The 23,413-nt window shown below is 38.2% G+C and overlaps 1 protein-coding gene across 3 annotated transcripts in view; it reads right to left on the bottom strand.

Annotated features, from left to right (window-relative positions):
* Positions 1-3,516: 3,516 nt before the first annotated feature.
* LOC106081787 (serine/threonine-protein kinase Pak) overlaps positions 3,517-23,413 on the bottom strand; it is a 31,036-nt gene continuing 11,139 nt past the window's right edge. For 2 of the 3 annotated variants that reach the window (XM_059362512.1, XM_059362511.1), the window contains exons 4-8: positions 15,410-15,575; positions 11,835-12,527; positions 9,376-10,700; positions 4,917-5,135; positions 3,517-4,839 (exon numbers count right to left, since the gene is read on the bottom strand). In XM_059362512.1, the coding sequence (XP_059218495.1) occupies positions 4,756-4,839; positions 4,917-5,135; positions 9,376-10,700; positions 11,835-12,527; positions 15,410-15,575 (2,487 nt within the window). In that variant the 3' untranslated portion in view covers positions 3,517-4,755. The remainder of the gene's footprint in view (positions 4,840-4,916; positions 5,136-9,375; positions 10,701-11,834; positions 12,528-15,409; positions 15,576-23,413) is intronic. The other variant, XM_059362513.1, reaches the window with a different exon arrangement.

Genomic DNA, 23,413 nt, shown 5'->3' on the forward strand with positions numbered 1-23,413 from the left:
TAGAAAATTTGTGGTGCAATATGGAAAATGAGATGGTCACACCAAAATTAAATAATATTAGGAAGCTTTGACGTGTTATTCAAGGGCCTGGCAAAAAAACCAAAGGAAAGGTACACGAATATAGTAGATTCATCGGAAGGTCTTTGTGAAGAAGTTTTACGCAGTTTTACTCAAATAAAATAATAATTAAAAATGACCTATGTATATGAAGACATTCGTACGAAAGAGATAGGTAAAATAAGCTATCTGAATGTTTTTTTTTTAATCTTAGTTATCATTGCTATTATTGGGTTGCCCAAAAAGTAATTGCGGATTTTTTAAAAGAAAGTAAATGCATTTTTAATAAAACTTTGAATGAACTTTAATCAAATATATTTTTTATAAACACTTTTTTTTCTAAAGCAAGCTTAAAGTAACAGCTGATAACTGACAGAAGAAAGAATGCAATTACAGAGTCACAAGCTGTGAAAAAATTTGTCAACGCCGACTATATGAAAAATCCGCAATTACTTTTTGGGCAACCCAATACTATGTGCAAAATTGTTGTTGTTGTTGTAGCAGTGTGCTGAACACCGAGGCGACAGGCCTTTGCCGATGAAGGATTCCATCGGGTCAATCCGGTACGTACAACCAGCTGCCATGGTAATGAAATTGTGCAAAATTGTAGCTAAATCGGACAACTGCAGCTTGTAAGGGCTCAAAAAGTCAAATCTGGAGATCGGTTTATATGGGGGCTATATCAGGTTATAGTCTGATTCGGACCGTACTTAGCGCAGTTGTTGGAATTCGTAACAGAGCACGGCTTGCAAAACTTATACACCGATTTGAACCATACTTGACACAATTGTTGGAAATCATTAGAGAACACTATGTGCAAGCCAAATCAGCCAAATCGAACAAAAATTGCGTATTCCAGGGGCTCAAGAAGTCAAATCTGGTGATCGGTTTATATGGGAGCTACATCAGGTTATAGACCGATTTGGACCGTATTTGGCACAGTTGTTGGAAATCGTAATAGAACACCGCATGCAAAATTAAAGCCAAATTGGTAGTAAATTGCGGCAAATTGCGGTAAACAAAATACTATGTACAAAATTGTTGTTGCTGTTGTAGCAGTGTGTTGAACACCGAGGTGGCAGCCCTTGCCGATGAAGGATTCCATCGGGTCAATCCGGTACGTACAACCAGCTGCCATGGGAATGAAATTGTGCAAAATTTTAGCTAAATCGGACAACAACTGCAGCTTGTAAGGGCTCAAAAAGTCAAATCGGGAGATCGGTTTATATGGGGGCTATATCAGGTTATAGTCTGATTCGGACCGTACTTAGCGCAGTTGTTGGAATTTGTAACAGAGCACGGCATGCAAAATTTTAGTCAAATCGGACAACAACTGCGGCTTGTAAGTGCTTAAGAAGTCAAATCGGGAGATCAGTTTATATGGGCACTATATGGGGTTATACACCGATTTGAACCATACCCGCCACAAATGTTGGAAATCATTAGAGAACACTATGTGCAAGATTTCAGCCAAATCGAACAAAAAATGCTTATTCCAGGGGCTCAAGAAGTCAAATCTGGTGATCGGTTTATATGGGAGCTAATCAGGTTATAGACCGATTTGGACCGTACTTGGCACAGTTATTGAAATTCATTGGAAAACACTATGTGCAGCCAAATCGGACGAAAATTATGGCCTACAGGGGATTCCCTGTAGGCCATAAAGAAGTCAAATCGGTAGATTCGTTTATGTGGGGGCTATATCAGGTTATAGACCGATTCGGACCTTACCACAATTGTTGGGAGTCATAACAGAACACAACATGCTAAATTTCAGCCAAATCGGACAAAAACTGTGGCTTCAAGGGGTCAAGAAATCAAATCGGAAGAACGGTTTATATGGGAGCTATATCCAAATCTGAACCGATATGGCCCATTTGCATTCCCCAACGGCCTACAGCAATTAGAAGTAATGCAAATGCAAATTTTGTCCATGAACATTCCACTAATGTTTAGCATGTCCGCCTATGACGCTGAACGCCTGGGTTCGAATCCTGGCGAGGCCATCAGAAAAAATTTCCAGCGGTGGTTTTCCCCTCCTAATGCTGGCAACATTTGTGAGGTACTATGCCATGTAAAACTTCTCTCGAAAGAGGTGTCGCACTGCGGCACGCCCTTCGGACTCGGCTATAAAAAGGAGGCCCCTTATCATTGAGCTTAAAACTTGAATCGGACTGCACTCATTGATATGTGAGAAGTTTGCCCCTGTTCCTTAGTGGAATGTTCATGGGCAAAATTGGCAATTTTTTTTTACATTCCACTAAGGAACAGGAGCAAACTTCTCACATATCAATGAGTACAGTCCGATTCAAGTTTAAGCTCAATGATAAGGGGCCTCCTTTTTATAGCCGAGTCCGAACGGCATGCCGCAGTGCGACACCTCTTTCGAGAGAAGTTTTACATGGCATAGTACCTCACAAATGTTGCCAGCATTAGGAGGGGAAAACCACCGTTGAAAATTTTTCTGATGGACTCGCCGGGGTTTGAACCCAGGCGTTCAGCGTCAAAGGCGGATATATGCTAACCTCTGCGCTACGATAGAAGTACCTTGCAAATTTTCAAGCTCCTAGCTTTACGCGTTTGACCGCTATCGTGATTTCGACAGCCGGACGGACGGACATGGCTAGAACGAATCAGAATATCGAGACGATCCAGAATACATATATTGGGTTGCCCAAAAAGTAATTGCGGAATTTTTAAAAGAAAGTAAATGCATTTTATATAAAACTTAGAATGAACTTAACTCAAATATAAATTTTTTACACTTTTTTTCTAAAGCAAGCTAAAAGTAACAGCTGATAACTGACAGAAGAAAGAATGCAATTACAGAGTCACAAGCTGTGAAAAAAATTGTCAACGCCGACTATATGAAAAATCCGCAATTACTTTTTGGGCAACCCAATACTTTATGGGGTCGTAGATCAATGTTTCGAGTTGTTACAAACGGAATGACTAGAGTAGTATACCCCCATTCAACGGTAGTGGGTATAAAAAGCGGTCATACAATGCCTGTAAATCTGTGAACAATTAAGATATGCTTCCAAAGAAAAATATAATTTTGTATCAGTTAAAAGTTTTTTCTTTTCAGCGCTGCTATTTTTTTGGGCGCAGCTGTATATGAAAATAAATCTTCATGGTATAGTATACCATATAGGTAGTAGTATACCCCCATCGTATGGTGGCGGGTATAGCCCGCGGTCATACAATGCCTGTAAATCTGTGAAAAAATTAAGATATGGTTCCAAAAAAAAATATAATTTTTTCTCAGTTAAAAGTTTTTTTCTTTTCAGCGCTGCTATTTTTTTGACCGCAGCTGTATATAAAAAATAAGTGTTCATGGTATTTGTTATAATGATTTTTATAATTTTTATTTATTAAAAATTAGTCTCAAATTGTAATAATACAAAAACTAAAGTAGAAACTAAGCATTAAAAATAAAAGAACTAAAATAAAAATAAATTGTCATCGAATTGTAAAGAAAAAAAAAAAACTCTTATAGGTAGAGAGGACAGCATTTAAAATGCTGACAACTTTTGTTTGAATGAAAATTTTTTTTATAAATATATATTAAGCAAATTTATGTGTTTGTTAATTTAAATCTTAGCAAATATGCTAAACAAAATTGCAAATAATAAAATAATTAATTAAATGTTTTTGTTTTTGTTTTGTTTTTTCTTGCTTTAATGTGGAAAAATGCAATGCACAAAAAAGGAGTTTAGGGGGGAAAGGGGGACAAGAAAGCTAAAACTGAAACTGAGACATTTTCCTTTGTGGATTAATAAATTAAACATAAAAATTGAACAAAATAGACTTTAGTTACTTTTTCCGTGTCTTCTGGAAGAGGTAGTGCTGAATAGGATAAGAGGTTTATAAAGAGAACGAAACAAGAAAAAATAAAAAAACATAATGTAGTAGAGATAGCTAATAAATGTTGAATTACAAGTAGAGTTAGGGTTTTTCTTTTAAATACAATGGTGTTTAACGCCTTTTTGCTTTGTTGTTTTAGGGAGTTGTTGTTGTGGTTGTTCTTCTTCTTCTTGTTGTTGTTATTATTAATTAATAATAATAATAGTAATAATAATGTAAGTATGTATATATAATATATATAACTATAAATATAATTTAAAGTACTTCTTATTTCTTTTGTTTGTTTTGTTGCCTGTCTCGTTTTTTTTTTTGTTTCTCTCATGTTAATGTTCATATATATATATAATAATTATTTATTATTAATATATGATTTAGTGGTTTTTCTTTTCGCGCTTTCTTTTGTTTTTGTGTTTTTTTATATATAAAGTACTTTCTTTTCGCCTTCTGTTTCAATTTATAATGTGTGTATGTGTAGGTGTATGTATATATAGATCGTTTTTCTTTCGTTTCCAGCATTTTCATTTCATTTTAAATAATTTCTTTTTAATAATATCTATTTATTTTTTTATATATATATAAATATTTATATAACTTGTTATGGTTGCCTATTGTTTTTTAATTTTGCCCTTCATTTGTTATTTTTTTTTCTTATATAACTTTAGTTGTTGTTTTCGTTTCCTTAAATAATCATAATCATCAATTATAAGAATGAATATATTTATACTGAAATAATATTTCGAAAAAAAGGAGAACAAAACAAAAGCAACACTTTTTTCCTTCAATTATTAATTAAGAAATCATTTTTAACAAAAATCAGTGTTGCTGCTTTAATCAGTTACCCTTGGTGGCCTCTTTGGCAGCCATGATGAGGGGGGTCAAACTGGCCAAAGGTCGGGCCAATTTTAAAAATGGATGCTATACAACAGACAGAAGCAATCATTTTGAGTTTTTTTTTTAGATTTTCTTGTTAAATTTCAAGTTATTTGGCTTACCTTTAGCAACTCCATTGCACTTGCTCGTCGATCCACCTCCACTTCTAGGCATTGATCGAGAAAGTCTTGAAATACTGTTGATAGCTTTTCTTTTTCTTTAATTTCCGGCTTGCCATTCGTAGCAATGAGGTACAAGGCTTTTAATGGATTCTCATTCAGATAAGGTGGTTCACCCTCGACCATTTCGATGGCCATAATGCCAAGAGACCATAAATCCACCTAGTAAAAAGTGAGGGGGAAGAAATTAGTAAACAATCCAAACATAAGCGAAAGTCTAAAAAGGCATATTTTTAAGTTTGATACAAAGTTCACTTCAATATAAATAAAGTTCAGCAACGCTTATATATAGCAAGGGAGTGATTAAAAGACCGATTGTAAAAATATGAAACACATTTCCCCGAGATAGGAAAAATGCAACAATGGCGATTTTGAAAATTATATTGAGGTGGATAAAATAATGCGAGGTGCAGAGTCTGCACCAAAGCTAGAAGACTAGATCGAATGCCTCAAAAACCTGTTGTTCGCTAAGCAAAGATTTCAGATCATAAGCGAATTAGAAATCAGAATGTTTTGCTGATGTCCAGGTACTTGCGAATGCTATGGATGTTTGCTTACTGAATATATTGTAAAAAGAAGAGTATGGGATTAATAAGAGTTTGCATATTATATTCCGAAGGAATATCTCGAAACATAGTTATAGGTACTTATTAGGTTGCCCAAAAAGTAATTGCGGATTTTTCATATAGTCGGCGTTGACAAATTTTTTCACAGCTTGTGACTCTGTAATTGCATTCTTTCTTCTGTCAGTTATCAGCTGTTACTTTTAGCTTGCTTTAGAAAAAAAGTGTAAAAAAAAGTATATTTGATTAAAGTTCATTCTAAGTTTTATTAAAAAAGCAGTTACTTTCTTTTAAAAAATCCGCAATTACTTTTTGGGCAACCCAATATTTACAAGGAAATTTTGCTGGCACTCAGGATAGATACAATAGTTCATCGACAAGGACTGTCGTCTCAGTGTACAACACACTGCTACCGGGCCGAATCTTATATACCCTCCACCATGGACAGTATTTTGAAATTCTTTGCGAGGTTTATCTTTAAAGGGCAGAAGCTAAAAATGATAATGAGATGTTCTATCATTCCGTTTGTAACACCTCATAATATTCAACTAAGACCCCATAAGGTATATATATTCTTGATCGTCTCGACGTCCTGAGTCGAACTTGCCATGTCCGTACGTCCGTCCGTCTGTCGAAATCACGATAGCGGTCGAACGCGTAAAGCTAGCTGCTTGAAATTTTGCACAGATACAAATGGGCCATATCGGTTAAGATTTAGATTTAGCTTCCATATAAACCGATCGCCCGATTTTACTTCTTGAGTCCTTACAAGCCGCAATATTTGTCGAAATTTGCTGAAATTTTGCACGTAGTGTTCTGTTATGACTTCCAACAAATGTACCAGGTATGATCGAAATCAGTCTATAACCTGAAATAGCTTCCATATAAACCGATCGCCAGATTTTACTTCTTGAGCTATTACAAGCCGCAATTTTTGTCCGATTTGGCTGAAATTTGCCACATAGTGTTCTGTTATGACTTCCAACAAATGTTCCAAATCGGTCTATAACCGGACATAGCTCCCATATAAACCGATTTCCCGATTTCTCTTCTTGAGCCCTTACAAGCCACAATTTTTCTCCTATTTGGCTGAAATTTTGAATGTAGTGTTCTGTTATGACTTCCAACAGCTGTGCCAAGTCCAGTCTGAATCGGTTTATAACCTGATATAGCTCCCATATATACCGATCTCCCGACTTGACTTCTTGAGCTTTTACAAGCCGCATGTTTTGTCCGATTCGGCTGAAATTTGGCAGAAAGTGTTCTGTTATGGCTTCCAACAACTGTGCTAAGTACGGTCAAAATCGGTCTATAACCTAAAATAGCTCTCATATAAACCGATCTCCCGAATGGACTTCTTGAGCCCTTACAAGCCGCAATTTTTGTCCGATTTGGATGACATTTTTTATGTAGTGTTTTGTTATGACTTTCAATAACTGTGCCAAGTACGGTCCAAATTCGTCTATAAGCTGATATAGCTCCCATATAAATCGATTCTTGAGCCCCTGGAAGGCGCAATTATTTTCCGATTTTGCTGAAATTTTGCATACGGTGTTCTGTTACGAATACAAATCTATCATGTTATAGACTGATTTGGACCGTACAACCGGTCTCTCGATCATCGTTTTTCGGTTCCTGGAAGCTTTAATTTTTCCTGGTTTGACAGAAGTTAGGTATGTAGAATATAATTATGCCCTTCAACTAAATTTATTTGTATAAATTTTTAGAAGAATCCACGGTGGAGAGTTCCCAAGATTCGACCCGGCCGAACTTAGCACGTTTTTACTTGTTTTATATACATTTCGATAAGAATTTCCTCTTTTAGGTGCTCAAGGAGTCAAATCGAGACATAGGTTTATATGGGAGCTATATCAAGTTATGGAGCGATTCGGGCCATACTAGCCACAGATGTTGGAGGTCATAGTAGATGTTAATTTATTAATTTCAGAAGAAATCGGATAAGAATTGAGACCTGTACAAGCTCAAGAAGTCAAATCGGGAGATCGGTTTATATGGAAGCTATGTCAGGTTACGGATCGAAACGGGTCATACTTGGCATAGATGTTGGAGCACATTTCAGAAGCTCGTTTGCAAAATTTCAGCCAAATCGGATAAGAATTCCGTCCTCTAAAGGCTTAAGAAATCAAACCGAGAGATCGGTTCATATGGGAGCTATATCAAAGCATGGAGCGATTTGGACCATTTACAATATCAACCGACCAACATTAATAAGAAAATTTCAAGCGCCTTACTTTACTTTTTTGAAAGTTAGCGTGCTTTCGATAGACAGACGGACGTAAATCGACGGGTAAATCGACTTAGAATGTCAAGATGTTAGGTTAGGTTGAAAAGAGGGTGCAGATATTAGTCTGCCCCATGCCACTATATCAAAGCATGGAGCGATTTGGACCATTTACAATATCAACCGACCAACATTAATTAGAAAATTTCAAGCGCCTTACTTTACTTTTTTGAAAGTTAGCGTGCTTTCGACAGGCAGACGGACGTAAATCGATGGGTAAATCTACTTAGAATGTCAAGATGCTAGGTTAGGTTGCAGATATTATTCTGCCCCATGCTACTATGGACATACACCTAAGCCAGTAATCGGTTTGTTGTGCGAAAAGAAAATATTAAGTTAGCAATTCCGTGCAACTTACAAAATCCTTAATTGTTTTCGTACCACACGCATAAGTTAGTTCATGTCTCGCGTCCCCATCTAAGTACCGGTGTCTGATAGCCGCGAAAACCTGGCAATGGCAATATTCCAACCAGGAAATACTCCAACGTCTCATTAACTTCCCCACATGCCCTATACATGCCATTGCTTGCCGCACCGATTTTGCATAAGTGAGCTCGTCCTATGTATCCCTTTATAACACCAAAATCTATACCGACCTCTTTCTTACTTCCTTTCAGTAATAGCCTCGTCCTCTCATGATCCTGATCAGCCCATAGGATTTTCGCCGTCCTACCGACTGTTTTGCTGTTCCACAGGGTTACATGAGCGTTTGTCGTTCACGCCCTTAAATCGGACTGCGTAGAACTGAAAGGCTTTTGGTTAACGAAATTTGTCGAAGGCAGTACTCTGACCTTCACTGCAAACTGGTATCTTCGTGGTACGGACGGTAAGGTACCGTGCTGGTTGTTATTGCCCTCATGGTCATTTTACTGTTCGTAAAACAAGCTGCTGATACGACAGTTGCGATGCAGAAAATACTACAGAACTTATTTCTGATGACTGAATAGTTGTAACCTATCTGAAGCGCAACAAGACAGCAGGAGCCGATAGTTTGCCAACAGAACCTTTTAAGAACACAGGTAAAACACTTATGAAGCGTATTCCACAGATAGTCTGTGCAATCTGCTTAGAAGAACGATGATTAGGACCCAGGTGTTCAACATTGTAGATGAACATTCTGACCACTGCGCCTCTTGCGGCGCAAAAGTTAAATCGCGAAATCGGACTTGGTCCATTTACAATCTTAACCGATGTATTTACTATGAAATATATGAGCGAAATTCTGGGGGGACTTGCTGTATTCGTACAAAAGATAGTAGGCTTTCGACAGACTGAGAGACTTACACAGACAGCTTAATGTGAGAGCGATCAATACACAGCCCTTTCAATTTGTTTATGGTAGGTCAGGTTGATAAGAGGATGCAAACCGCCACTTTGTTGCTACGGACACAAATCTAAGCATTTAAACTAATAAAAGTAAGCTCGGAAAGTCTATTCTAGGAATTCTGTTTTCCTCACATACACCTCTTGCAACTTTGGCACTGTTGATCTTTAAAATATTTTAACATAAAAAATATTAACTTTCTGTTATACTCACCTTGGGTCCATACTGTTTCCTCGTCACAACTTCGGGAGCCATCCAATAGGGTGTACCCACCATGGTGGTCCGCTTCGATTGTTCCGGTGATATTTGGGCACAAAAGCCAAAATCAGTCAGCTTAACGGAGCCATCGAGACCCAATAGAATATTATCACTTTTAATGTCACGATGTATAACCTGATTGGAGTGCAGGAACTCCAAAGCCTGTAACACTTCACGGCACACGGCGGCTATTTGACCCTCATCCATACAGGTTTCGGTCACCACATCGGTGAGCGAGCCACCCGGTAGGTATTCCATAACAACCCACAACTCTTCCGACACTAAATAGCTGTCCAAATAATTGACCACATTGGGATGCTTGTTTTCTCGCATCACCAGAATTTCATTGATGATCAGTTCTTTTTTGGGCTGTTGCGAAAGATTCATTTGTTTAATGGCCACTTCCATGCCGGTGGAAGATTCAATGGCTGTGTAAACAGTGCCCGAGGCACCTTGACCGATCTTCTCCATTTTTGTGTATTTACGATTGGGATCGCCCACCGAGACAATGGTGCGTAGTTTTTCTAGAATTTCTTCGTCGGACATTTTCTTCTTTTTCGCAGCTCCGGATCGTTGTTGTGTAGTAGTAGTTGTTGTTGTACCCGTGGTGGGGGTCACCGTTGCCGCAGTGGCAATGGGTGTGGGAACAGCTGCCGCCACCGCCGCAGCAGATCCTGCCGTCAGATTATTTGTATTCGCATCGTTGGCATACAAGTCTGTGATTGTGACCGTTGGCGTGGAAGCAGGAGCAATGACGGCACCATGATGGTATGTGGCATCAGGTGTAGCCGGTGTTATGGTAGTTATTGTCGATACCGCACAGGCCACAGGTGCAGCGCCATCATTAGCATCCACCCCCAATGTTGATTGGTGGTGTATCGTTGCAGTTGGCGTAGGCAGAGGCGGTGTTGGCATTGTCACCGAATCAATGTACGACGACGATGAGGAGGGACAGTATATGGGTGGTAATGTGGTCATATCATCATGATACGATGGGAACGATGAAAAGGAGGAAGCAGAAGAGTCATGATTAGTTGTTGTCGTTGTGGCATTGCAATCGATAAATTGTAATTGATTACTAGTACTAGGTGTAGCATTAAGAGATGTTGCCACTGCTGCTGATGCTGCAGCAGCAGTCGTAGTTGTTGGTGTTGTGGTGGTAGTAGTACAAGTTGTCGTTAGTAGATTAAGATTAGTAGTCGTAGTAGCAGTCGAGGGGTCAGTTTCTAAAGCTGTGCTTATTAGATCAGCCTCATAATATCCAGCTGCTGTTGTTGGTGCTTCTTGCAACAACAGACAACAACAACAAAACAATGAAATGTGTCGTAGTAGTAGCAGTAAATGGTAGCAGTGGCACATGTATATTTTTTTTTGTTTTTTTTTGTTATTTTTGTTTTCGACATTGAGTTTGATTTAGTTTTTGATTGCATTGGTTAGCGTTTAACAAAAATATTAGTAATAAATAAATAATAACAAAAGAACATTTGTTTATTTATTAAGTTAGAATAGAATTAGCATTATAATAAGTTATGCATGTTAGAATTTGGGTATTAGTAATAGGAAAAATAATTGAAACGATCAGTAAAGACACACATTGCTCATTTTCCACATCCACCCCGACTATTTTGCAAAGAAAAATACTGCGACATCGATCTACTAAGGGGTATAGACTTTAATCTCCCGAAGACCCACTTCTTTCTTCTTTTAAGCAAAATAAGATTTTCTATGTGGAAAACTTTTATTCAGCCTGGCTGAATAAGGTTTTCTTTGGGGAAAACTTAATTCAGCCTGGCTGAGTAAGGTTTTCTTTGGGGAAAACTTAATTCAGCCTGGCTGAATAAGATTTTCTTTGGGGAATACTTAATTCAGCCTGGCTGAATAAGGTTTTCTTTGGGAAAAACTTAGTTCAGCCTTGCTGAATAAGGTTTTCTTTGGGGAAAACTTAATTCAGCCTGGCTGAATAAGGTTTTCTTTGGGGAAAACTTAATTCAGCCTGGCTGAATAAGGATTTCTTTGGGGGAAAACTTAGTTCAGCCTGGCTGAATAAGGTTTTCTTTGGGGAAAACTTAATTCAGCCTGGCTGAACAAGGTTTTCTTTGGGGAAAACTTAATTCAGCCCGGCTGAACAAGGTTTTCTTTGGGGAAAACTTAATTCAGCCCGGCTGAATAAGGTTTTCTATGGGGAAAACTTTAATTCCGTCTGGATGAATAAGGTTTTCTATGGGGAAAACTTAATTCAGCCTGGCTGAATAAGGTTTTCTACCTTTAACATTATCCTGCCCTATACTCATTGCAACTCCTATATGCATTCATTATGTGTCTTTACTAATCGTTTTGGAGTTTATGATAATTATCAGAAAAAACAACAACACTCACACAATAAAAATATGTCAAACCATTCACAATCGACTTACTTGCATTATTTTTATTCTTATCCAATGTTGAATTGGCTGCTACCGCATGCGTTGGTGTCTTAAATTGTGGTTGTGCCACATTATTATGTTGCGGCGTTGTTGGTGTGGTCGCAGGAGCCGCCGTGGGCGGTGGTATAATGGGCGTGACAGCAGGTTGTGGCACAACATCCTCAATGGGTCGTGTATAAATGGATTTCGTACGTTCGGGCCTCGATGCAATAGGTGGCGGTGGTGGTTGGGGCGTACCGAGTATATCATCTTCATTTGCCGATGAATGCTGGGAGGATGATGAGGCGGTGTTGCCACCAAAATTATATGAATGCGATTGACTAATTGTAGCATGTTGTTGATGTTGTTGCTGCTGTTGAGGCGATTGATGGTGAAGTGCTGCCGCATGAGGCGATTGTTGATGATGATGGTGATGATGTGACTGCTGTTGTTGTTGCGCCTGCTGATGATGATGGTGATGAGGAGGAGTATGATGATTACCAACTAAACCGCCCGAAGTAACTAGACCACCTGAACTATTTAAGCCACCGGCACTACTGGAATTTGAACCACTGCCACCACCACCGATATTAAGGCTACCAATATTGACACCAATTAAATTGCCACCACTATTGGAACCATGAAGCTCGCTATCGGTTGGTGTACTGCTGGGACTGCTGCTACTAACTCGACTTAAAGATGAACCTGCAGAGAAAGAAATTTTTTTTTAGGGAATGTACCCAGAGACATTGGTGTGAATTGTAAATTTTTGGCATTTTGTATGGATTTCGTATAAAAAATCAATTTCGAAAATTTTATCGTCTATTGGCCATACTTTTGAAAGCTTGGCTAAAATTTATTTAGTCCTATCAGTGCATATTGGATCTGCTACATAGAATTTTAAAACAAAGTTTTACTGGATAGTTATCGATATCATGCGATAGCAACTGATAACAAGTGATTAGTACTGTTTGGTACTAAAAAAAAAGAAATATTCTTATAAAAAACAAAACCTGGAATTTTTCAGAAATGGATAAATAATCGATTACCATTTTCGATTAATCGATTAGCTATCAATTAGCTGCTAACAGACACCGGCACTTTAGTGGGGACGATAGCACATAATGTGGACTCCGATGGTGTTTCTAAATAAAAAAGCCCCATACATATACTATACGGCTGTTTAATGTTAACCATGAATGTGTTATCGACTGTTATCACATGCTATCGTATCTTTCCAGAGAAAAATTAAATTGAAAACAAAAAAAAACGCACTTTTTATTATATATGCCGAATTTTATTGTGGTACTGCATTGTTCGATTTGATGTTATCGGCTGTTATTGAATGATATCGATAACTATCCAGCACAACTATGCCCTAGAATCCTATCGAACACATCTGTCATGCAAAGGATAGAATGAAAATGAAGCACGGAAGAGAGATATATAGAAAACCGGTACCAGGATAGCTGTGAGCACCAAACAGGTTGGAACATTGAGGTTCGATCTGTGTGGTGTTCATTACTGTCACGAGAAGATTAGCTGCGAAATACCGGGCGCGTCCACAGGTCTCATTGAGAGGCCGGGCGGCACCGGCTCTTGCACAAATACTACATGTTTATGATGCTCGATATGACAAGACAAGTTATTGGCGCATTTAAATAACCAATGACCACCTTGTTCCCGCGGCGATCGGTTATTTGGACCGGATAGAGCTAGCTCACACAAGAGCTTGGCGAGGACAGTAACAGAAAATGTGAGTTATCGTTTGCTATCACAGAGTTTCTAGTGTATGATTTTTTAGTACCAGTTCAAGTCAGATATATTGTAAAGATTTTATTGCATATCATTGGAGTGGATAGTTATTTAAGTAGATACTTATCGATATCATGCGAATGCTGCCGATAACACATAATTTCCATTGGATTGTACTAAAGTAAACATGGTCGAAATAAAGGGTGATTTTTTTGAGGTTAGGATTATCATGCATTAGTATTTGACAGATCACGTGGGATTTCAGACATGGTGTCAAAGAGAAAGATGCTCAGTATGCTTTGACATTTCATCATGAATAGACTTACTAACGAGCAACGCTTGCAAATCATTGAATTTTATTACCAAAATCAGTGTTCGGTTCGAAATGTGTTCATTCACCGTAACGTTGCGTCCAACAGCATCTTTGAAAAAATACGGTCCAATGATTCCACCAGCGTACAAACCACACCAAACAGTGCATTTTTCGGGATGCATGGGCAGTTCTTGAACGGCTTCTGGTTGCTCTTCACTCCAAATGCGGCAATTTTGCTTATTTACGTAGCCATTCAACCAGAAATGAGCCTCATCGCTGAACAAAATTTGTCAAAATTTGAACACATTTCGAACCGAACACTGATTTTGGTAATAAAATTCAATGATTTGCAAGCGTTGCTCGTTAGTAAGTCTATTCATGATGAAATGTCAAAGCATACTGAGCATCTTTCTCTTTGACACCATGTCTGAAATCCCACGTGATCTGTCAAATACTAATGCATGAAAGTCCTAACCTCAAAAAAATCACCCTATACGTGTCCATGCCTTACACATGACTTAAAATGGGTAGTGTTCCAATAAAATCAGGGTCATTGATTACCAAAGGACTCGTAGCTCTTGATAAATGTCAATACCGTACAAGCCATACAAAAGCAAACCCTCAAAGTTTTTGATCGTCATTTGAACGTACAGCACGTTTACATTGAAATTTTTAAGATCTGGATTAAAATAAATCCAAAAACAAAACCTGTCTGTTTTCACTGCGTTTTTTGGAGATTTAATTGACATACACAATCATACATGCGTATACATGAATGCGCATATCACACACATTCAACACAATTCTTAAAAACAATTGCATATTTAGGTACTTTCATCGATTATTCAGCCAAGAAATCGGGTTTATTTAGGATTTAAAGAAAATCCTGCTAAAATTGGATTTATTTTTGTATGATAAAACCCGCAAAAACACAGGATTTAGCACTTGAATCTCGAAAAGGCCATAAATCCGGATTTAGTGGCCAATGTAAACGTACTTTTAGTACTATGCAGGGCAAATCGCGATTAATATGTTATGATTATCTGTTATCGCATGATATTGACAACTATGCAGTAAAGCTTTACACTGCAATTCTATGCAGAGCATCTTATTTGTACTGGATAAGACTAAACACAGCAATTATTGAACCATGTTATCCAGAGTATAGCTACTCTTGACAAATTTCGGTAACATACGATAACAAAAATATGCTCGCAAACAGGATTAACCAAAAGAAGCATGTTGAAAGGGATCAGCCGATTTAAAATTTTGGACGTAAGACGTTATTTGCCTTTAATATTGTACACTTGATCTTTGTTCAAGTACTTTTTTGTTTGTGTTTTCTGTAATTAGTGAAATCAGATGACATTTTCTACCGGCATATTTGACAAACACAATGTCCATAGGGGCCTTTCCACTTTTTGCTTTCGCCAGATAACAACACCAATGTATTTTGGTTTTTTTCTCGTTACAACTCACTAAAATATATCTTTTTTTTTTGGAAAAATGTATCACTTACCCGAATGTGTTGTTATGGCATTTGTCATGTATTTGGAACTTGGCCTCTGTTTTGTGGTATTATCAAACCACTTGAGCACATCCAAAACAGCTTGGGGATTTTTCTTCTGTTCTTGTTTGCTTATATTCGAATTCATAAGCAACCGTGCCCAGGCTTCCGGCATACCCTGGAATTAAATGAATCACAAGAAGTCGCAATGAGTAGTGGCAGAGGTAAGTGGCCATATGACACGATCAGCTCTTTGCATTTATTGTTTTTTTTTTAGTAAAACAAAAAATAAAACAAAACTCTATAAACAAAAAGTAGAAATGATTGTCGCAGAAGAGCGTTGTCTTGTCTACGACGTTGTTTTTGAACGACACTCGGAAAAAGCTTTAAATTCACTACATTCTGCCCTAAAAGGTGGCCATGAATACGCACAGCTCTAAATGGCTACTTTCTATTTGCCAAAAATGGATTTAGGGGGAAGTGTATAGTATATATATATTACAATGCACAGTGGTAAAACATTTTTTGTGAAATAAAAATTGGCTAAATGTAATGATGGTATATAATGGTTATATGCCACATATGATACCACAGCTATGAGTGAGGACACTATATCATAACTGCTAAACATAACACAGAATTGAGAGATGAATTTTACTATAAAAGATACACGCTATGAAAAATATGGTAAAAACTAATTACAAATCGCCAAATATTTTACATCCCTATAGAGAAAACGCTACAAGGGAATCTGTGAAACATTTTAGCTTTATAATATGCACTCAGGTATACAAGAAAACCTATATAAATAAACAGTCGTTTAAGTTGTGTAAATTGATAACAAGAGCTCAATTTTTCCACCAAACTACTATGAGCCCAATTATCAGTTGGTGTCATATACAAAAAACTTGACTGAACAACGGTGCAGTAAGAGCCGATAGATGACCAGCTGAACTATTTAAAAACAGAGACGACACATTGATAAGGCGCATTTCTTGGCTCATCTGCGCAGTCTTGCTTCAAAATTAAGTTTCCATCCCGTTTCATCATTGCGATTTTAGACCTGGTATACTAGATATGTATACACTCTGCGCCCAATCTTGGAAAAGACTCAGGAAAAATAAATAGACATTTGCCGTTTTGTAATTTACTACAGAACAGCTTTGGGCTGCCCTATATGAAGAGAAAGTGGATACAAAGTAATCATTAAGGACTACTGACTTGCTTGGTTACGCAGATGCTGATCACCGAATCGTTGTACTCCCGATTAACCGGCAATCGAAGTAGCACGAAAACTGTTTTCAATGTTGGAAAAACTCCTTATACTCCCTGACAAGCTTCGATGTAGCATGACTCGAACCCAGAAAATTCACCGTTACCTGACGGTGACTGTCTGAAAGGGTAAAGAATTTTTGCTGCAAAAGTACGCGAACAGAACTATAATAAGTTTGTTTATATACTCAAAATTTTTGCACAAATTTTTACTGGAAGTCGTTGGAATACTTTAGGGGTGTTTTATTTACCCATTAATTGGATTTTCTCGTTTATTTTGTATGGGGAAAATGCTATCCCTGTTTAGCTAAGCGCCTAATCTTATCGCCGCTTACGATAATGCGAACAGATGAGGAAAGTTTTTTTATTTTTGTTTTGTTCCTGTTAATCTTAATGTCAAATGCTTGATAACACAGCTGTGATTTTTTCCCAAAATCTTGAGGGAATGTTCTATTTGATTCGATATTCCACACATAACCAACAAAACAGTGTTAAAAGAATGAAAATACAAATATAAAACACATTTGAAGAAGATAAGTTGTAAAGGAAAGTTTATTTCTAAACCCCGTTGATATTTCAATTTACCGCATTTGCTACTCAAAGTAGTTTTGTTGGAGGTAGATTATTGTTGTTGTGCTTATGGCGCTACGTCTTAATTGTACCATGACTATTACTCAAGATATATTTATTTACAGGAAGTGGCAGTTGCCCAACAACAAAATATTGAGTGTAGTTTCTGTCGAAATCAATGATTGGTACAACTCTGATTTTGAGTATGTTCTTAGTTCGCGCCATTTTTTGTTGTTTGTGTGAGTTATGATTCTTAATTACAATACACACACACAACCAAAACTCGTTGACAGATAGTGCACTTCGCGAGGAAAAATTGTACTCAGCTGTTTACGGTACACTCCCTGGTAATTATTTCATGACTATCACCGTTTATTAAAAGACATGGTGTCATCATTCAATTTGAATGACAAAACTTAAGGAGGAAGGACACAACATATTTATTCACTGATTAAACGTTCTCAAGTAGTCAAATCGCTTAGGATTTTAATAAAAACACATTTATGAACTCCGAGAAACGTTTATTAAAAAACTTAAATGACTTTTTTTGTTGGGTTTGTTGATATGTAGTTACGATATTTCAGATGTGGTGTCAGTGTTGCCACTCAAGAAAATTATTTCCTACCAAAATTTAAGCAAAATCCTACCAAATCCGATTAAAACCTACCAAATATTCTACAAGCCAAAAATGCTTCATATGTCTCTATAACTACCACCGAAGAGTTGGTCATTTTCCATTCCATTTGCAACACAACAAATTTCACGCTACAAAGTTGTTGTTGTTGTTGTCGTTGTAGCAGTGTGTTGTACACTGAGGCGCCAGACCTTGCCGATGAAGGAATCCATCGGGTCAATCCTGTACTTACAACGGGGGCCATGGGATTGACGCTACAATGTTCTATATGCTCGCCTTGGAATCTGGAACACTTGGAGCAATGTAACTTAGGCACCGGTGTAGGCAAGCTGTGGTCTACTGTTAAGTCACTCTCGAACCCCGATAGACGGGATGACAGAACCTCAGTCACTTTTGGCGAAATAAGCGCGACTGATCCAAAGAGATACGCCAGGTTGTTCAACCGTCAATTTATTGTGCATCCCGAGAGTGACAGGGCAAGGAGGAGAGCCATTCGCCGTATTCGTGGTCTCCGAGTCGATGAACAGCCATCACAATTTACCGTGGGCCAAGTTACGAATGTCATTCATGGCGCCAAATCATCTAAGGCGTTGAGCCTCGACGGGGCTCTGGATTCACCTGGAGTTGAGTACCTTACTACTGTCCTCAACCTGCCTTGAACACTCTTATAGTTCCCGGTGTCTGAAAAATGGACAGAGTTATCCCGCTACTGAAGCCTGAAGAGGGCCCAAGTTTTGGGGGAGTCGTACAGGCCGATCTCCCTTCTCTCACCAGTGGCAAAGACGCTTGAGGTATTACTCCTCCCGAGAGCTTGAGGCATTACTTCTTCCGAGTTGAGTACCTTATTACTGTCCTCAACCTGCCTTGAACGCTCTTATAGTTCCCGATGTCTGGAAAATGGGCAGAGTGATCCCGCTACTGAAGCCTGGAAAAGACCCGAGTTTGGGGGAGTCGTACAGACCGATCTCCCTTCTCTCACCAGTGGCAAAGACGCTTGAGGCATTATTCCTCCCGAGCCTCGTAGGAAATTTTCCATACGCCGAGCATCAACATAGATTTCGAAGACTGCATAGCACAACAACAGCTTTGCATGCCATCACCGCACACATTTGACGTGGCACTGGACCTATCGAAGGCATTCGACACGGTCAGCCATGCCAATCTATTTGAGGACATCGCCAATAAGTCCCTCCAGCCATGCCTGAAACGCTGGGTCGCGAATTGTCTGTGTGGTTGCCAGTCATTTGTGGTATTTAGGGATAAGAAGTCGAAGCACAGTAGAGTGAAACAGGGAGTTCCCCAACCTCTTAATCTCTACCTATCCTCCATTCCAACCCCTTCAGATGGTATAGAGATCGTATCATATGCGGACGATTGTACAATCATGACATCAGGCCCCCCACCCATTGTTGATATCTGCAATAGGTTGAACGTGTACCTCAACGAACTTGCCTGCAAGAAATCTGAAGATATCTGCCACCTAATCTTGTTTACTACAAATAAGCGTGAGGTGAATACTGAGCTGACTGTGATGGTCGATGGAGAAATGATTCCGACCATCAAGTGTCCCAAATTACTTGGCGTCACATTTGACAGCTCTTAAACATTCTCCGCACATGCCACAGCAATTTGCGATAAAGTCAAAAGTAGAAACAAGGTCCTCAAGTCATTTGCTGGCAGCACTTGGGATGCAGACAATGAAACCTTGTTGACCACGTACAAAGCAATTGGCCGGTCTGCGGTAAGTAATGCAGCGCCAGTGTGGTCTCGTCAACTTTGTGACACGCAGTGGAATAATTTTCAGATTGCCGCCCTCCGAACTGCGACGGGCTGTCTCCTCAGTTCTCATGTGGACCAACTCCATCAGGAGACAAAGATCCTACCAATGCGAAGACATAACTACATGATGTCCAAGCAATACCTTTTGGGCTGTTATCGCAGAGACCATCCAAATCATCATCTTGTGGATAGATATCCACCCCCCAGAAGCCTTAAGGTAGATCTACAATACATGACCTAGAGCGTGAGATTCAGCGCTACAAGAGAGAACCTCTAGATCAAGCGACATATCAAGCAGGTCTAGATAACATGCATGCAGACACGGTAGCAGATGCGGTAAATGGCTACCGGGTGAATGTAATCCTTGGAGAACGACCGCCTCCCATTGCACCTGAAGAAATTGACCTCCCCCAGCAAAACAGAGTGGTTTTGGCTCCATTACGCTCCGGCAGATGCAGTCGCCTCAACTCCTACAGAGCAAGGATTGAAGCCGACATGCAAGGTATATGTCCCGATTGTAACCAGGGACCGCACGATACACGTCACCTGTTTAACTGCCCAGCCCACCTTAGTCGCAAAGTTCCTGAGTCTTGACACTCAACAGAATCAAGCAGCCGAAAGATAGAATACAATAAACTGCTACAACAACAACAACATATATTTAATTTACAATCCAAGTTTTAAATAGTGTAAAAATTATACTTTATTATGTTGTCTAACATTTATTGAAAAAGAAAGGTATGTATAAGCATTTGTATATCACACATATAGTATATTATATATACACATAGAAATGTTTTTATTTTATGTAAGCATAATTTCATGTAAGCCTCTTTAAAGTCATGAACATTTAAAAAAGCATAACTAAAAGCGATCTATATATACGGTGTAGCAAATCAAAAGTAGGAGTTTGGTGGTGTTTGGTTGTGACCAAGTGTTGATGGAGTAGAACAGAAACTAATTGAGATGCAAATGTGATTTTCATCTATACACAGGAAAGGAAACTCAAACCTAAATTAAAACATTTGCAGTCATTCCCCCCAATTTTGTGTCATTAAACATGAGCGGATTTCATTTCAGCTGATTTCAATCAGCTGATTTCCGAATGGGGAGAAGCTGATAAATGACACAGAGTTAACGGGATTGACCGTTAATTCAAATTATAAGATAATAATGAGAAACGAAACTACTATCCTTTATGTCTTAATAATGTAGTGTGTGAAGTCTAAGAAGATGATGGAGAGAAAGAGAGAGGGAGAGTGGGAGAATGTTGTGTTGTTGTATTACAAGTACCAAATACTTACTTTCATTGGCAGCTTGAAAATTTGTTCGAAAGACAAAAGTAGTAGAGAAAAGTTGTTGAAAAAAAAAGAAAAAAAAATTCAACAAATAATATACAAATAACAGGAAAGAAATAACCTTTTTTGTTTTTGTTTGCGGTAGGAAGGAAATTAACATTTTGCTTTGGTTTTTATCTTGTTTTGAATTAAATTCAAATTAGTTTTTTCTTTTTGTGTTTTTCTCAGGCAAATGCTTAAAAACATAGCAACAGTTCTAATTACAACAAAAAGGAAAAAAGGACAAACGAACAACAATATGTTAAATTAAAGTGTTGCTGAGTGTGCCCATTTGCCATACAAAAAGTCGGAAGTTTCTTTTGTTTCTTCAAGTAGTGGAGATAGAAAACGAGGCGAACGTAGTATATACAACACTTTAGCAAAGGAAGAAAAGAGCAAAAAAAATAAAATCATACCAAGCCAGCAACAACAGCAGCAGGAAGATTATCGTATGAAAAAAGAAAACTGTGCATAATTTAGCCAATGTTAATGTGCTCCGAATAAAACTTTTTTATATTGAAGAATTTAATTTAAAAATTGAAGAGAGTCTTGTGGAATTCTAGATGCATTTTTATGCCCTACACCACTACTGTGGTAAAGGTATTATAACTTAGTGCAATTGTTTGTAACACCCAGAAGGAAAAGAGGTGGGCCCATTGACAGGTATACCGATTGACTCAGAATCACTCTCTGATTCGATTTAGCTCTGTCCGTCTGTCTGTCTGTCCGTGTTAATTTGTGTACAAAGTACAGGCCGCAGTTTTCATCCGATCGTCTCAAAACTTGGTACAGGCCTGTTTTACGGCCTAGAGACGAAGCCTATTGAAATTGTAAAAAATCGGTAAAGATTTGGATATAGCTGCCATATATTGGGTTGCCCAAAAAGTAATTGCGGATTTTTTAAAAGAAAGTAAATGCATTTTTATTAAAACTTGGAATGAACTTTAATCAAATATACATTTTTTACACTTTTTTTCTAAAGCAAGCTAAAAGTAACAGCTGATAACTGACAGAAGAAAGAATGCAATTATAGAGCCACAAGCTGTGAAAAAATTTGTCAACGCCGACTATATGAAAAATCCGCAATTACTTTTTAGGCAACCCAATATATATTCGTCCATTTTGCAGTAATAATGCAAAAAACTGATCATTTGTTTACCAAATCTCTGGAAATACGGCAGGAAGAATTTCCTCTTGACTCTCGACATTAATGGTGAATTTCATTGAAATCGGTTCAGATTTAGATATAACTCTCATATATATATATATATATATATATATTGCCCGATTTTCACTCCTAGAGCCACTGCAAGCGCATTTATGGACCAATCTTTCTAAAATTTTGAACAACGCTTTTCTCCACGTTTACCACAATATCTGAGAAGTTTAGTCGAAATTGGTTCAGATTTAGATATAGCTTTTATATATAGGGTGATTTTTTTGAGGTTAGGATTTTCATGCATTAGTATTTGACAGATCACGTGGGATTTCAGACATGGTGTCAAAGAGAAATGTGCTCAGTATGCTTTGACATTTCATCATGAATAGACTTACTAACGAGCAACGCTTGCAAATCATTGAATTTTATTACCAAAATCAGTGTTCGGTTCGAAATGTGTTCAAATTTTGACAAATTTTGTTCAGTGATGAGGCTCATTTCTGGTTGAATGGCTACGTAAATAAGCAAAATTGCCGCATTTGGAGTGAAGAGCAACCAGAAGCCGTTCAAGAACTGCCCATGCATCCCGAAAAATGCACTGTTTGGTGTGGTTTGTACGCTGGTGGAATCATTGGACCGTATTTTTTCAAAGATGCTGTTGGACGCAACGTTACGGTGAATGAACACATTTCGAACCGAACACTGATTTTGGTAATAAAATTCAATGATTTGCAAGCGTTGCTCGTTAGTAAGTCTATTCATGATGAAATGTCAAAGCATACTGAGCATCTTTCTCTTTGGCACCATGTCTGAAATCCCACGTGATCTGTCAAATACTAATGCATGAAAATCCTAACCTCAAAAAAATCACCCTTTATATCTTCTTCCGATTTGCATTAATATTGCAATAAAATGGTAATTTGTTAATCGATTGTTTCGAAATTTGGCATTAAGGATTTTCTTAATATTGCTGCTGAATTTCATAGAAATCGGTTTAGATTCAGATAAAGGTGTCATATATGCATATCGGCCGATTTTCACTTCTAGAGTTACTGCACGTGCATTTATTGACCAATCTTGACAAAACGTTGTACAAAGATTTATTTGAAGACTTCCACAATGTCTGGGTTGTCATATCGAGCATCAAAGGCACTCAGGATTTGTGTTAGAGCCGGTGCCGACCGGCCTCTCACTGAGACTCTCCGCCCGATACCGCGACTGCATGGAGTATCCCACTACCAGCAATCTGTGGACGCCCGGAAGCT

This window comes from Stomoxys calcitrans, chromosome 2 (assembly GCF_963082655.1).
Source record: "Stomoxys calcitrans chromosome 2, idStoCalc2.1, whole genome shotgun sequence".
NCBI lineage: Eukaryota > Metazoa > Arthropoda > Insecta > Diptera > Muscidae > Stomoxys > Stomoxys calcitrans.